This window comes from Dromaius novaehollandiae, chromosome 3 (genome assembly GCF_036370855.1).
Source record: "Dromaius novaehollandiae isolate bDroNov1 chromosome 3, bDroNov1.hap1, whole genome shotgun sequence".
Lineage (NCBI taxonomy): Eukaryota > Metazoa > Chordata > Aves > Casuariiformes > Dromaiidae > Dromaius > Dromaius novaehollandiae.
Genome location: NC_088100.1, coordinates 46,408,549 through 46,423,384, shown reverse-complemented (window position 1 = coordinate 46,423,384; position 14,836 = coordinate 46,408,549). Strand labels below are relative to the sequence as shown.

General features: G+C 35.6%; 1 protein-coding gene across 2 annotated transcripts in view; it reads left to right on the top strand.

The window, feature by feature from the left end:
* Positions 1 to 14,836, top strand: part of ASCC3 (activating signal cointegrator 1 complex subunit 3) — a 282,237-nt gene that overhangs the window by 204,354 nt on the left and 63,047 nt on the right. For both annotated transcript variants that reach the window (XM_064508824.1, XM_026122085.2), the window contains exons 23-30: positions 3,111 to 3,209; positions 3,691 to 3,859; positions 5,747 to 5,967; positions 6,267 to 6,352; positions 7,886 to 8,052; positions 8,191 to 8,336; positions 8,439 to 8,559; positions 10,550 to 10,692. In XM_064508824.1, coding sequence (XP_064364894.1) covers positions 3,111 to 3,209; positions 3,691 to 3,859; positions 5,747 to 5,967; positions 6,267 to 6,352; positions 7,886 to 8,052; positions 8,191 to 8,336; positions 8,439 to 8,559; positions 10,550 to 10,692 — 1,152 coding nt within the window. The remainder of the gene's footprint in view (positions 1 to 3,110; positions 3,210 to 3,690; positions 3,860 to 5,746; positions 5,968 to 6,266; positions 6,353 to 7,885; positions 8,053 to 8,190; positions 8,337 to 8,438; positions 8,560 to 10,549; positions 10,693 to 14,836) is intronic.

Here is a 14,836-nt window from a genome sequence, read left to right as displayed (position 1 = left end):
ATGGACAAGCGTATTTGTCTTTTTCTTCTCTTAGGAGATAAGAGAAATTATCATTCTGAAAAATGGCTATTAAGTTTCTGTTATTTTATTAAAAAATAAGTTAAAAATCCCTTAGACTCAAAATTTGCCTTAATCCAAGCGAATTAGGTTTTTATTCCATAGACATTTAGATGATTTTCCTTGCCTAAAGGCTTTTTCTTTTCTTTTGGAAGCTTCAGCAAGATTGTGAATGAGAGTTTAATGATCAAAATATAGGAAGATAGTTTTTGTTTGCCACATAGATTTGTTGCAAAAAAAAGTTTGAATGTATTCCTGATTCAGTATAACTGCTGCCTTATTTATATGCGATATTTCAGAATGCCAACAGGCATTTTAAGGATTTAAACAAACCTTTATCATTCAGTCTTTTATCCATTTACCTATGCAGCATCCACAATTTTTGAGTCTATATTCTATTAAAGATGAATAAAACCTGTACTTCTAATTAAACTGTATCTAAATAATAATACAAAGTAATTTCTGAATCCATTCTTAGATTTTTCTACAAAATCTAGCTTCTTCTCGATTGTTCTAACTTGAAAAGGGCTCTGCACAGTATTCTACCCTCATATTTGAATTCTGACCATCTAAATGTATGGCAGAAAACAGATTTTTGCCCAAGCTTTGCCATGACCCCTTGGCAGAGTATTCCTTAATGGCTGCTTTGGAAACATTGTGAGCGTTTTGTCAATTCGACATACGAAGCTCTTTTGGTGTGAATTTCTGTATTAGTGCTCATCAGAACCTGGAAAACTTTCTGGTGTTTTTGTTAGACTTTTTTATTTTTGTCAGTTTTGTTGAACTTGTTGTTTCTTTAGTATCTATCACCGCAAGTAGCGAAAATGATTTAAAAATGTCATAGTCATTAAACTTGGATAATCGTCTCTTAAATTCAACTACTGAAACTCTGAAAATGCTTCTCCGTCATCACACAATATTCTCCCAAGCTACTCGGAAGACTATAGGAACTTCTGGACATAGCTGTAATTGGCACAAAAAGTACCCATTCAGAAAATGGGAATACTCAAGTAAAATCAGAACCAATATTAAATATTAATAGAAGAATGTTATTAAGAATATTAAAAATCAAAATACTAAACTTAACTGAAACACCTAACTTGCCTACTTTTCTACTGCATGAAACAATAACAAACTGGAATTGATAGCTTGATTATTTAAGGCTGCTCCTTTACCTGGGTACTTACTGCTAGGACAATCACATCACAATTTTGCACTTGCCTTTGCTAGAAAAAGATAAGAAGATATGTTTTGGAAGATGTGAGATATGGCAACATTTTGATCTTTAATGGATGTAGTTTTCAGTGCCGGGAACCCTTAAGTTTAGTTAAAGTCCGTGAGCCAGATCTCAACAGAAAATTCTTATTATATTATTAGAACAAAGGGACTATTAATATACCCGGACAGGGCAACTAAACCTTATTGCAATGTGAAGGAGTCCAGTAGAAATACAGAACCATGCAACTAGTATTAATTAGCCTTCCATCAAGTCATATATCAGACATTTTAGGGCACTGGTTACCAAAAATCCAGGTAGGCGTCAGTTCTTAAGAGCTCCCCAGGGTTCCTGAGAGCTGTTACTGTCGAGCAGGGTTGAGTTGCTTGTTCCCTCACTGACCTTCTTTCTCTGCGCAGCTTTGTCACTGAACTCTCCAAAACAAACATGCCGTGACAGTTCATAATAAAATTTCTGAGTTTCGAACTTCCTCTCCTGCTTTAATTCTTTCTCTCACTCTTAAAGTCCCTTATGCTCTGATGAAGTAATAGTCCCACTAGGATTTTCCAAAACATCACCTGCAGTGAACTGTGTCTTTCTGCAGTCTCACTGCCTGTCGTATCTTTAGTTCCCACTGAAGTTGTTAATGAAGTGCAAATGCATTGAAAGTGAATGACAGTAAGTTGTTTCTGTCCATCTACTTATCTACTGTGCAATCATGTTAAAAAAGAAACAAAAACAGCTTAGTTCTACAATACGTTCCTTTGTCTCAAAAAGATGGTGCAGAGAGTGTTTTTACAGCACATGGAAAATAATGAATTATACTGAAAACAGTGGACTATGTAAATTGATACTAGATTCCCATAGTGTTAAAATTGCCTTTATAAGTAACAGTGCACTTTGTGTTTTCTTCGTGTTAACCAAAGTTTAGGAATAATTCCAACATTTTTTCACTTTCATACTTTTTTGTAGCTTCTCACAATCCTTAAAAATTGCAGAAATCCAACCTCATTTAATAATATGACTTCCATACTACTGTGCTATGCACTTTTCTCTTTTTCTTCCATAGATAATGTCAAGTAAAATGCTTATACACTGGCACAGGGGTCATTTATTCTGACAAAGAAATAAAAAATTTTTCTGGTTTGAGCATCTCACGTAGCTATGCTTTGTGGCTGACATTGCAAAATAATTTGTTAACAAGATTACAGGTACACAAAAAAGCAAACTCTAATTTAAGCTGGAGCACAGCGTTGCCAGATGGGATAGGAACCATCAAGAGGCAGCCCTCTCTATGTTCTCACTTCAACCTGTACCAGTGAATAGGTCACACTATAATGTTCTGAATCCACTAACTGCATCTTTTTGGAGGAGGGGGAAAGGGAGAGGAGAGAGGAGTATCAGAATTCAGGATCCAGTTTTTCCTAAGAAAATGCAAATGTGTTTGTCTGAAAAGCGAGCAGTGGACAGCAGCAGACAATCCATCTCCGCGCAGAATCTGGACACAGAAGTGCAAAGAGGAAGAAAAAGGAATTTTTTTCAGGAGCCTGGAAGAAACCCTGGGAATTCAGTCTATTTATAGAGAGCTGAGGCACTAGCTTCAGTTACATTTATATCATGTCCATTTATATTACATATACATTAACAAACCTTTATTGAAACATGATCTTTTAGTAGACTGATCTAATTAGAAATGTTATATTGCTCTTATCTGCGATTTCTGTTTCTTTATATTCCTTTGTAACTCTGTATCACAGAGAAATATTTCCCAATATACCTGGCACATCTTGAGAATCTCATTACAACTACAACACAGCTATCTTTTCTTCTCTTAAAGGTACATGGCACTGTTGGAGAGCCCTGGTGGATATGGGTAGAAGATCCTACTAATGATCACATTTATCATTCAGAGTATTTCATCATTCAAAAAAAACAGGTAACAGATTTTATTCAGAATATCATAGTAAGGCAAAAATAATGAGATGGGGATTTGTAATGTCAAATAATATTTTGACCTAACCAGATTTTCAAAGCAGTAGCACAGCTTTCAGTTTCAGGTGTTCATGATAAGCTTGGGCTTCCACAAAAATGTTTCTAATCTCAGATGCCACTTTTTCTCCTCCTTTGGTGGGACAGTTATTTCCAGACATAAAAAGGAAAGTTTATAATATTTTTGTCTATTTAAAAAAAAAGATGAAGAGGAGCTTTATGTTTTCCTTTTGAAGTCCATGGAATCAAAGTCCATTCCCAATGGTGAAATGTTTTATACAGACATGTGAATATTCTGTACCTGAAGTTGCACACATACGTCATTGCTTTGTGTTTGTAATGCATATCAAAGTGAGGCAAACTGCATGATTTTTAAAGTTATTGGTTTGTCTGTCCAGTAATTATTTTCTACACAATGTTTGCACTAGGTCATTACTAAAGAACCTCAACTGTTGGTGTTCACCATCCCAATTTTTGAACCTCTACCTTCTCAATATTACATTCGAGCTGTGTCCGATAGATGGTTAGGAGCAGAGGCTGTGTGTATCATCAATTTTCAGCATTTGATTCTTCCGGAGAGACATCCACCTCACACAGGTAGTTTCAGATCTCATCATTTCGTGTCAACTCATCTTCTTTATACAGATTTTCCTTATGATAATGCAATAAATCTCTAACTCTTACTTCATTATAGAAAAGTGTATGGAAATTCACTTTTTGTCACGTATTTGTATTTTTGACACCATTTCTTCACTAACTTTAAAACTCTGAAAAGTTTGCTAACCTTGAACTCCTCATTAAAAAGCAGCTTTTTTTTGTCTCAGCGTAATACCAGCTTTTTGGTTACCCCAGGTTCAGTATAAACCATAGCAAAATTGAAACTGTATGCTATAATATGTGTTATCTAAGTACTTGTAAGCATTACATTTCTTCTACGCGGGTTCAAAATTAAGGTAGACTGGATCATTAAATTCTCTACTGTATTTGGCAAAGAAAAAACATAAGCAGTTAAAATTTTGAAAATATGAAACATTTTACTTTATTTCTCTTTTACTAAGATGAATTCATCATGGCAAAGCACTGTTACCATACTGAACATCTCATTTCAACTCGGGACTGCTGATCAAGTCATGGTCTCCCCTCCCCCTCCTTTTTTTAACACTTGGCACAGAAGCATATGTTTGTGTTCTTTGCTTCTTTTTTTCTGGATACATAAATTGCTTTATACATTCATTGTGTCTGATGTAATTGTAAAACCTTTCCACTGTAATCATGTTTGGCTCATCTACCAGTCTGCAAAGTGAGTGCATTCAGAAATAGGCAGTTCTCGTACGGTGTTGTCCTTCGGCATGCATAAATTCACATGTGTTTGTGAAGTGTTTAGCTATTGTTATACTGTACCTACGCTGTCTGGAAAAACATGTGTAACCTTTTTTTCTAATTGACTGATCACTGACTACTATTCAGAAGAAACAGAAAGATATTTACACATCACCAGTTATGGAGCCTCTAGGATTTATGGTAATTGATTTCAATTCCCATCTGGTTCCCACTCAACAATGAAGTACATAGAGGCCCTGCTAGGCAAAAAACCTTCTTTCTCCTCAGCAGAGCCCAAGGAATCACAGTTTTAGTGGGAATGATAAAACAGCCGTAAGATATCAGTGAAAAGCATGTGAAGAATATTAGGCATCATTGCCTCGGTAGATTTTATGACTCCCATATCATACCTTAATGTGAAGCACCCTGAAAGACAGTGAGACCTCCAGCCACAAAAAAAAAGACTTCAAAGAAAGCATCTGCATAGCAGAATCACTGCAGTCTCCTTAATTTGGTAGGATTCCAAATCCAATCTGGTTATATGTATCATCTTCCAAATTCCACAGTCTCTAATTGTTTGGATAGCAGATGCCCTCAAGATATGCTGAGAATCGTATATTGAAGGGCTGTTTGTTCATTGAGATTATATCTTTAACTATATTTTTTAAATAATTAGAAGTCAAATTTAGTTGTACCCCTCTGATTTGTATTATTGCATTGACCTAGAAAGCCCAAAGGATACTTCTTAAATAGACAGATTTTTTTCTTGTATCTGAAATGTGCAGACTATGCTATCCTGTGAGTCCACATTCAGTTAGCGTAAGAAGATGTATATAATCTAATACAGTGAGTTTAGGACTTATTACAACTGGTTAAAAAAAGAAATGGCTTTAAGAGAAAGATTAATTTATGCAAATGTTTGGTTTCAAAGCTATCAGAATAGTAACAGTAGTTCTTCAAGAAATACTTTAGCGTTTCATTGTTCCTCATCACAATTAACAATGGCTGAAATGAGGGCTCCATGTCATATGGGATATTAAGTAAAACAATTTCCAAAGTAGGATGTTTTCCACTAAAACTTTAGTTAATATTTTTAGCTTCATAATAAAGTATGTTGTGTGATGCATCTACTGTCACGCATTCATGATTTCTTTGGTTTTTTAGAGCTCCTCGATCTTCAGCCTTTGCCTGTCACAGCCTTGGGACATCGAGAATATGAAGTCCTGTACAAATTCACACATTTCAACCCTATCCAAACCCAGATATTTCATACACTTTATCACACAGACTGTAATGTACTTCTTGGAGCACCAACAGGTTCTGGAAAGACTGTTGCAGCTGAATTAGCCATCTTTAGAATTTTTAACAAGTATCCCACATCAAAGGTTTGTAAAATAGATTTACTGGAATCATTCAGTATAGCTATCTTTTTGAGCAGTCTAAAAGCCTAGAAAGACTATAGTAAACTGAATTTTACTTTCTCGTATTTACACCTGTATGGCTACAAAATGGTACTGCATGATATACATTATGCTTTTATATCAACTTCATATATTGATCAGTGTAGAACTAGAGTTATATCTATATCCTTGTTGGTACATTTTAATAAAGTAATAAGAAAAAAATTAATATATAATTTCAACTTCTGTTTTTGTGAATTCCCCCCCCCCCTTTTTGTTTACAGGCTGTGTACATCGCACCTTTAAAAGCACTTGTTCGTGAGAGAATTGAGGACTGGAAAGTCAGGATTGAAGAAAAACTTGGTAAAAAGTATGTTTCTTCTTACCTAATCAGAGAAATGAGAAGCAAAAGAACAGCCCATCAAGTATGAATAAAATCTACAGAATACTTCTGAGTATTTCAAAGTAGATTTGATCGTATATTATCCTTCAAATTTCTAATAGTTAAAAAAATAAAGAATTCTCTCCATATTCATCATAATGATAGCAAAAATAAAAGTCAAAATGGAATATACTTTGATACCCAGCTATTTTCATTCTCATAACTTGGCAGCATAACATATATGAAGATCAGATTTCTCTGCAGTATCCTTGGAAATTGAAATTGCAATTCAAAATAAGCTTTCTGTAGAAAGCTCAGTTATAGAGGATCTCGTAGAAGTTGCATGGACTGTATACTGGTATTCATATATTACTGTGCATGTATAAATTAAAGGATATATTTTTATTCCCTGGACACATGAATTTCTTGCTGATCTTATCAAGTGTCAGAGTTCAGACATTACTTAATGCATAAAAGGTGTATCAATCCAGTTGATGCTTTCTGAAAAAAATTTTTTTTGAGTTAAAAATTACACCCATAGGATGGGTTTAGGGCCTTTTGCTGTCTTACATATAGTTTTTTTGTAAGTTAAAGCTCAAAAAGTGCGACAGATGTCAATAGAAGGAGGTACTCTGTGTGCAGAGAACTACCTGCGAGATTCCTGCTATTATCATAGCACTGCCTTATCATTTGCCAATATTTGGGGGGAGGGGAGGGGATTTTTTTTAATGGGTTATGAGGATAAATTAACTGCCTAATAATTTTAAGATATTTTCAGGAAATATTTCCTTTGTGAAAATGACTCAGTTACTTGTAACTTAAATGTTGATTAATGGAAAATAAGCATTACTTTGTGGAATTTCCATTAGCTGTACTATGTACAGAATGTGTCATACAAATGTCAGTTCTATGCCTTCAGTCTAAAATGATGGATCATCTTAAATACTGTTTGCAGAAATCAAAAGCATAAGGCAAACAATTGGAAAAAACTCTGTTAATCTTCCCAAAACATGACCCCCGAATAATTTCTGCTGTAGTCTTAATGGAACTTCACCAGTAAATGCAGATACCCTGCAATCTAACCTCGTTATTCAAACCAGAGGTCTATAAAGTACAGCATGCAGCAACTTTGTTGTTTCAAAAAGCTTTCATGCTGGCTATGACAGGATGTTATGATTCAGATTATATCATACTAATATTCTTATATGATCTTCATTTCGAATAAGGAGCCATGGATAGTTTGGGACTTCTATTCACACTCATCTTTTTCAATGGTATTACTCAGGAATGGTATTTGGTATTTAAATGGTGTTTCATAAGAAAACAGACAGGTTTATTTACTTAAAACAATTCTGAAAATCTTGCTAGAAGTATTTGACCAGAAACAAATCAACTTTGTTTAATTTGGGGTTTTTTTCCTCATTTAAGAGTTAATGTTTGAACATACCTGATCCAAGATATTCTAAAGCTTCATAAAGTTGAGTTTTATTTTGTCTGAAAAAGTGTCTTACTCTATTACAGGGTTGTAGAGTTGACAGGAGATGTGACTCCCGACATGAGAGCTATCGCACAAGCTGACCTGATCGTTACTACCCCAGAAAAGTGGGATGCCGTCAGTAGGAGCTGGCAGAACAGGAGCTATGTTCAGAAAGTTTCCATTCTTATCATAGATGAAATCCATCTGCTAGGTGCGCATGTTTTAGTTTTGTTTTTAATCGGAAGTGTTGCTAAGTTTGAAAAAATGTGCTCATATTTATCACCCGAATATACTTTTTATGCAAACTTTTTCTTTTTCTCCTTTTCTAAGTGGACTTTTTTTTTACTAGGGGATGAGAGAGGCCCAGTACTGGAAGTTATCGTGTCTCGAACTAATTTCATCTCATCTCACACGGAGAAGCCTGTAAGAGTAGTTGGCTTATCCACTGCATTAGCAAATGCCAGAGACCTTGCCGACTGGCTAAATATTAATCAGGTATGAAAAGCATTTCTGAAGACAGGTACATGTTTGTGCTGCAGGAAAGCAAAAAGAAGATAATTCAAGATTAAACTTGAAAACAAATATGCTTGCTTGTAGATGGGTTTGTTCAACTTCCGACCATCAGTACGTCCGGTTCCTCTGGAGGTGCACATTCAGGGCTTCCCTGGCCAGCATTACTGTCCTCGCATGGCTAGCATGAACAAACCTGCTTTTCAGGGTAAGCAACTTCATTCTGTAAAAGAAAGAACGATTCTGAGCACTTTCCACAGTTCATTTGCAACACATTTACAACATGTGTTGCTGTATGTTCTCCTGGCATGTACAGGAGGAATCTGCTTCTACTAATGAGCCAAAGCCATTTGAAACATAAAATATACTGCAAATGCAACATATAATAGTGGAATGTAATGTGTTCAGAACAGAAGAATGAAATTAGTGCTAATGAAAGGGAAATGAAATGTGTTTTCTCTTAGTGTTTGACACCATAAAGAAACATTTGTGTAAAAATATTTGAAATTTAAAAAGTAATAAAACCATTCATATTATTTGTTTGCTGAGGTATTTTCATATGGACCGCTGTACGTAAGCATTAAAAATTGTGAACAGAAGTTGCAAGTCAGGCTAACCTCACATAATTCTCATTTCAAAGCAATAACCATAAAATTCAAAATTTGTAGTGCATCCAGATATGCTTCTGTTTTCAATTTTTTATTCTTAACAAAGCTGGCAAGCAGGACAGGTTTAAGAAAAACTCATATTTTGTTGGAACATGTTTTGTTTTGGTTACATAAGGAATATTTATTATATCAATTAAAAATAACCTCCAAAATAAATTTTGTAATGTGAACTGCTGTTGATAGTGAGGTGACATTTGTGAGGTGACTTTTTAGCTGCTTTAAGTAGCCTTATGACAGAAGAAAAGTATTGATTGTGGGCTAGAGACCAATCTTGACAGCTCAGATTATTTACACCTCCACAAGAGCATTGTACAATAACACTAATGAACAATAAATCTGTCTTGGGCTGTTCTGCCACACCTGTTCCTGAAGCGACAAAAATCCATTAAATGCTGGGCTTTTAAAATATATAGATATATTGGCATCTATACTGGTAAAGTATAAATACACATGAATTATCCTGCCTATTTCAATAATATCACAACTGTAAAGTGTGGATATGTGCAGGCGCACATGCAGAGTAGTATTCATGATTTGGAGGACAGCATGTGTTGTGGATAGTATGAAACGGTTTTCATAAATTGACAATGAATGCATAAAATTATTTGGTAGAATGAGGATTACGTGAGAAAAAACACACATAAAATGGGTTCATAACAGATTTAGAGAGAGTACCTGAAACTCTACATACAACTCTATACTTCTAGTGCTTGATGATATTAGAAAATCTGTAGACATATGATTTATTGAGGGCTTTTTCCCCACTTGTTTGATATGATATAGTCATGGTTATTTTAGCATTTCCATTGCAACTGTTACTCCTGAGACCATAAGAATTTTGCTGCAATCTGAAACTTTTCGAGCACAGGCTTAGCAAGAAACTGCTTTTTTAAGAGGTCCTAAAACATGAGTGAGTGGTTTAAGTATTTCATACTAATTAGTAAATGACAGAAGCAGAGCTGCTTTGCAGCCTTATGCCCACCTTTCACAGCAACTGTTGAAAGATCACTTTCTAGCTTAGAATTCTTGCCAGTGCTTAAAAAGAAATTGGATCTAGTCTTTGCACCTTTTTTTCTTTTCGGTATGTTGGAGCAATCTTTTGCAGACAGACTTCCGTTTATGCAGTCTGTGCTCTGGGTCAGCCGGAAACATGTAGCTTTGGACCCTGATGGCACTGTGCCGGAGACCACATGCTGTAATAGCATAGGAAGACGTAACATACTTATCAGTCTGAGATACAAAAATGCGCAAGCTTTGAGGTCTAGAAGCTTGTCAGGGTTTTGTGGTGTTTTTTTCCAACTGCTTTTCTTATTTTTAGCGTTAGGATCATCACCAAAGTAGCAGGGAAAGTTGAGTCAGACTCACCTAAGCACAGTTACATGATTTTTCATTCTGACATGGCTTATGCATAGCTCAGTTGTACCTAGCTAGCAAAACACATACTACTGCTGCTGATTTTGGTATTGCAGAGAGAAATCCTGATTTGTGTCATTAAGGGGCCTAATTCTCAAGTTCCATTTTTCTCAACAGCTATTCGGAGCCATTCTCCAGCCAAGCCTGTTCTAATTTTTGTGTCATCCAGACGTCAGACGAGGCTTACTGCCTTAGATTTGATTGCTTTCCTAGCTACCGAGGATGATCCAAAACAATGGCTGAAGATGGATGAAAGAGAGGTAGAATAATTTTACCTGTGTTAGTTGTGTTTTGCTTTTAATGTTATTGATGTTTGTTTGCAAAGAAAATATATCTGAAACAGAAAAGTGATTTGAGACTAGATCTTGCAACAGCTACGCATATGCTAGATTTCATGTGTTAAAGTAGTGACAGCATTAAGACAGTACAAGCATCTTTGCAAGATCTGAACTTTAGAATGCAAACTCTTTTATCTTTGTTTTTCCTGGATATCTATTATTAATGCTAGTTCCATTGTCTCAAACAACACATATCATATGGTACAAGTCTTTGATACAAAGATAAGACAAAGAATAAAAGAAAAAAGAATACTCTTGTCCAAAGTTTACAGATGGAAATCTCTGGCATATAATGTTAATGTTGGTTGGAGCTGGAATTTAAGCCACATCTCCTTCAGTGTTTTTGGAGCAAAACTGTCCTCATAAGATAACTTTATGTGTGTGTGTATATATGTATATATGTATCTGTTTATATACATAAAAATATCTGTATAGTCCATATATGTCTGTCCATCTATTTTTATATATATATGGACTATACATATGCGTAAGTATATACTGCAGACTAGCAGATTAGAAATGGTTCAGTTTTGTGCATTAATAAAATAACTAGACATTATAAAAATATAATAAAATTACTGGCAGAAACTATCTCACAGGAGTATTAAGATTACAAAGTCAAACACTCAGATGTAAAGAAATGCTGGAATTAAGGTTTATTTGGTATTCTTTTTCTGTGATATAATCTTTAATTGCATTTTCTCGTATTGTTTGGGGAAAGAATCCTTCCTTCATTTATTGCAGAATGGGAATGATGTTCAACTAATAAGCAACCGTTCAATGTTCTGTTTTATCTGTATTGTTCAAAACATACACTAGGTTTTATTTACTGCACTCAGTTCTGCACCTGCTCAGAATACAGAATTATTTATTTCCTGCTGGACTAATGGTCCTGATTATAGCATATCATTGCTTCAAATCATTTTATTATTATTATTATTCACATCTCCTAGATTTTGGAAGTTAGCTTTCTCTAATGGCTCCAGACCTTCTCATAGGAATTTCTATTATAATATAGGGCCAAAACACAGTGAAACACATGGCCTGTAAATACAGCATCCAGATTATATATTCAACAGTTCTATGAATATTTATACAATTGTACATCAAAAAATATATGCCAAGAAAAATGTAACTTTCTAGATGAAAAGATTATTTGATTTTGTTCACTCTTTGCAAAAAATAGTGTGATTTTCTGTGAGATAAAGCGTAACATCTGTATCCTTCGTCTTTTGGATGGATTTTAGAATAGAAAATGGATGTCTTGGCTGACTCCTAACAAGCTAGCACTAAAACATGTCTCGATCTGATGCTGCTTTTCTAACTGTACAGTCTCCATTTAATTAGTTTTCTTGAGCATAACAGAAACATTTCACAACAAAATTATTACTGCCTAGTAAAGTACACCAGTACGTTGTGCTAGTTTACTGTAGTAATCTCACCTACAGTTAGAACATGCAGCATGCAGGCTTACCCTAAATGACTGGCTTTACTCTGTATGGTTTCCCCATGTGCTATGAGTCCCCAAAGCCCGTAAGCGAACTATAACTGAAGCTTCTCCACTTATGAAAGAGTGACTTGCTGGGAAAGGGTTTTCTATTAAGAGTCTTTGAATTTGGAACTTGTGACCTTTTAGCCTGTCAGAGCCTAGATATTTTCACCTGTTTCAGCATATACCTCTGAAGTTTTCGAAAGAGGAGCCAGTAAGGACAAGCAGACTTTGCATTTATTAGTTAAATAATTTGCATATGATTTGTATTTGAATTAACAATCTCAGTGTTTGGAGCATAACAACGGTACCTACTAAGTTGTTGAGCTCTCACTGCATAAATATAAAAGACTGAGGATTGAGTCCTAAGTTGTTCTATCTTACCACCGTTATGCAGAACACAATTGTGTCTGAAGTACCTTCAAGTTCAAGTGGACACTTCTTTAGGTAATTATTGGACCAGTTTGTTGTTTTGTTTTGTAAAAGAGCAAAATTAGCCTGAACTTCATTTGACATTGAGGGAAAGGATTCAGCCTAAAACATGGCAGAGCAAAACAGAGCGATAGTAATGCTAGTACTTATGTACTGCTTACTTTTTTATCCATAATATATTTTTGATGTAAGAATTCTAACAACTTAATGTTACATTAAAGTCAAACTTAGATTAGGTGAAATAGGCAAAATTCTCCACATATTGCTACATTTCTTTTTAAGTATTAAAGTTAAAACTGGTGCATACTTATTATGTAGCAGGTATTGCCCATCTTTAAAGCTAGCCCAAACACTTGCCTCAAGTGTTTCTCAAGTCCATACAGAATATAAATGGACCAACTAGAAAAAAAAAATCGTTGTTGCCTTTAAACCATTTCTGAAGCCTGCCAGTTTTTCATGTATAGTCTCTACCACCAGAGCAGACCTGATTTTCAAAATATGTACAATTGTTAATTGTGAAGTATGTTGGAATATAAGAGATTTTTCATAAGGGATGCATAGGAAGTTTGCAGGCTTTACAACAGACCATGGCATTTCTCTTCATTCAGCCTTATTTGCCTGATATTAGTTTTGGCTGACGTAGGACTCCTTTGAGAACACATTGGTTAGTTTTGTTTACTGGTGTAATTGGTTTCGTCACACGATGGCCAAATGTTAGTCTGTGTTTGTGCTGGCTTCCCAGTGGATAGACTTTATAAAGCTACTTAAAATGCTATAAACAATGCAATCCAAAATAACATCTGCAAGACTGATATTGAGGTAGATGTAGATTCTTACCGTCATTAAAAGCAGATTCCTCTTTCTTACCCTGCATGGCAGCTTTTTTGTGATGGAAACAGAGATTCAGGCTTTGGGGGGAATTGAAGCTAGGGGAGAGAGAGACCAATACTGGATCTTCAATACCTATTTATGAGCTTCCCTCATCTGTTCCATAGATCATGTAGTTTATTGAGCTTCTCTGTGTAGTGATAGCCTCAAAGCAGACTCTTACTTGCAGCATATGAAGGGTTCTTCTGTTCACAAAATTCCAGACCGCTTGTCTTTTTAATTCTCTCAGATAACAGGCAGATCTATGCTATCTCTGCCAACCAGCTCCAGGTGTCAGGTTCCGACAATATTTTAATCAGATATATTTCAAAAGACCAAGCAGTGGCAGGCATTAGCTTGTATGAAGCTTCTGGAATACACATTTGTATGTGTAAATGAAGTGCAGGGCCTTCCTTTCATCCATTGCCACTGCTGTGAACAGCACCATACTTGGATCATGGAGGAATCATACAAGATGTTCTTTCCCTCAAAGAAATCAGTGGTCTAACTGGTGCAACTGAATTATAGTTGAAAAGGAGTTTTATTTTACGTCTATCTGCTGAAAATATGTATCACAGGATCAGTTCTGAGGACTCTAAATTGCAGGTTTAATTGAAATGTCCAACTCCGTGTTTTCGTTTTTCAAAGTTATCTATCATTTGTCACATCAGTTTCTAAAAAATTTACAAAGAATACATTAATAGTACATCAACAGGGCTGTGCGGTCCTCGTTTTGCCACGTAGCCAGCTTCGCATCTGATGCATCAGATTGCCTAACAGCCATATGTTCTGCAGCTCTTCAATCGCTATAGCAGACTTGCTGAGCAAAGGTCTGTCCATGGACACCCTCACAGTCTAGCAGAACATTCCCTATGGAATACCCCAACTGTTTAGAGAATGTAGCCATGGCTACAGGACATGATTCTTCCTGGATGCTTTCCTTGAATTTCATATCTGACATACTGTTTCCTGCTCAGTACTCACGTTCCCACAGTATTCAGACAGTTGAAACGTATGCAGAAAGCTGAGACAACAGTTAGTCCTCGTAAGACTGGACAGTACTTGATGAAGCTTGTCATTTCTAGCACTGATTAGTTTCCCAGTTCTCCTGGACCTGTTGTTGCACAACAGTAGCTAGATTTGTTTAATAGATTCTGTCCAAATGAGTTTCAGGCTGTGCGCGTGCTTTTCAGGAAGAAATGTCCACTTGAATACCTCATGTCTAGTTTAGCTAGGAAGCCTCCAGTGATGTTGAAATATCCTATTTACTGTAATCTG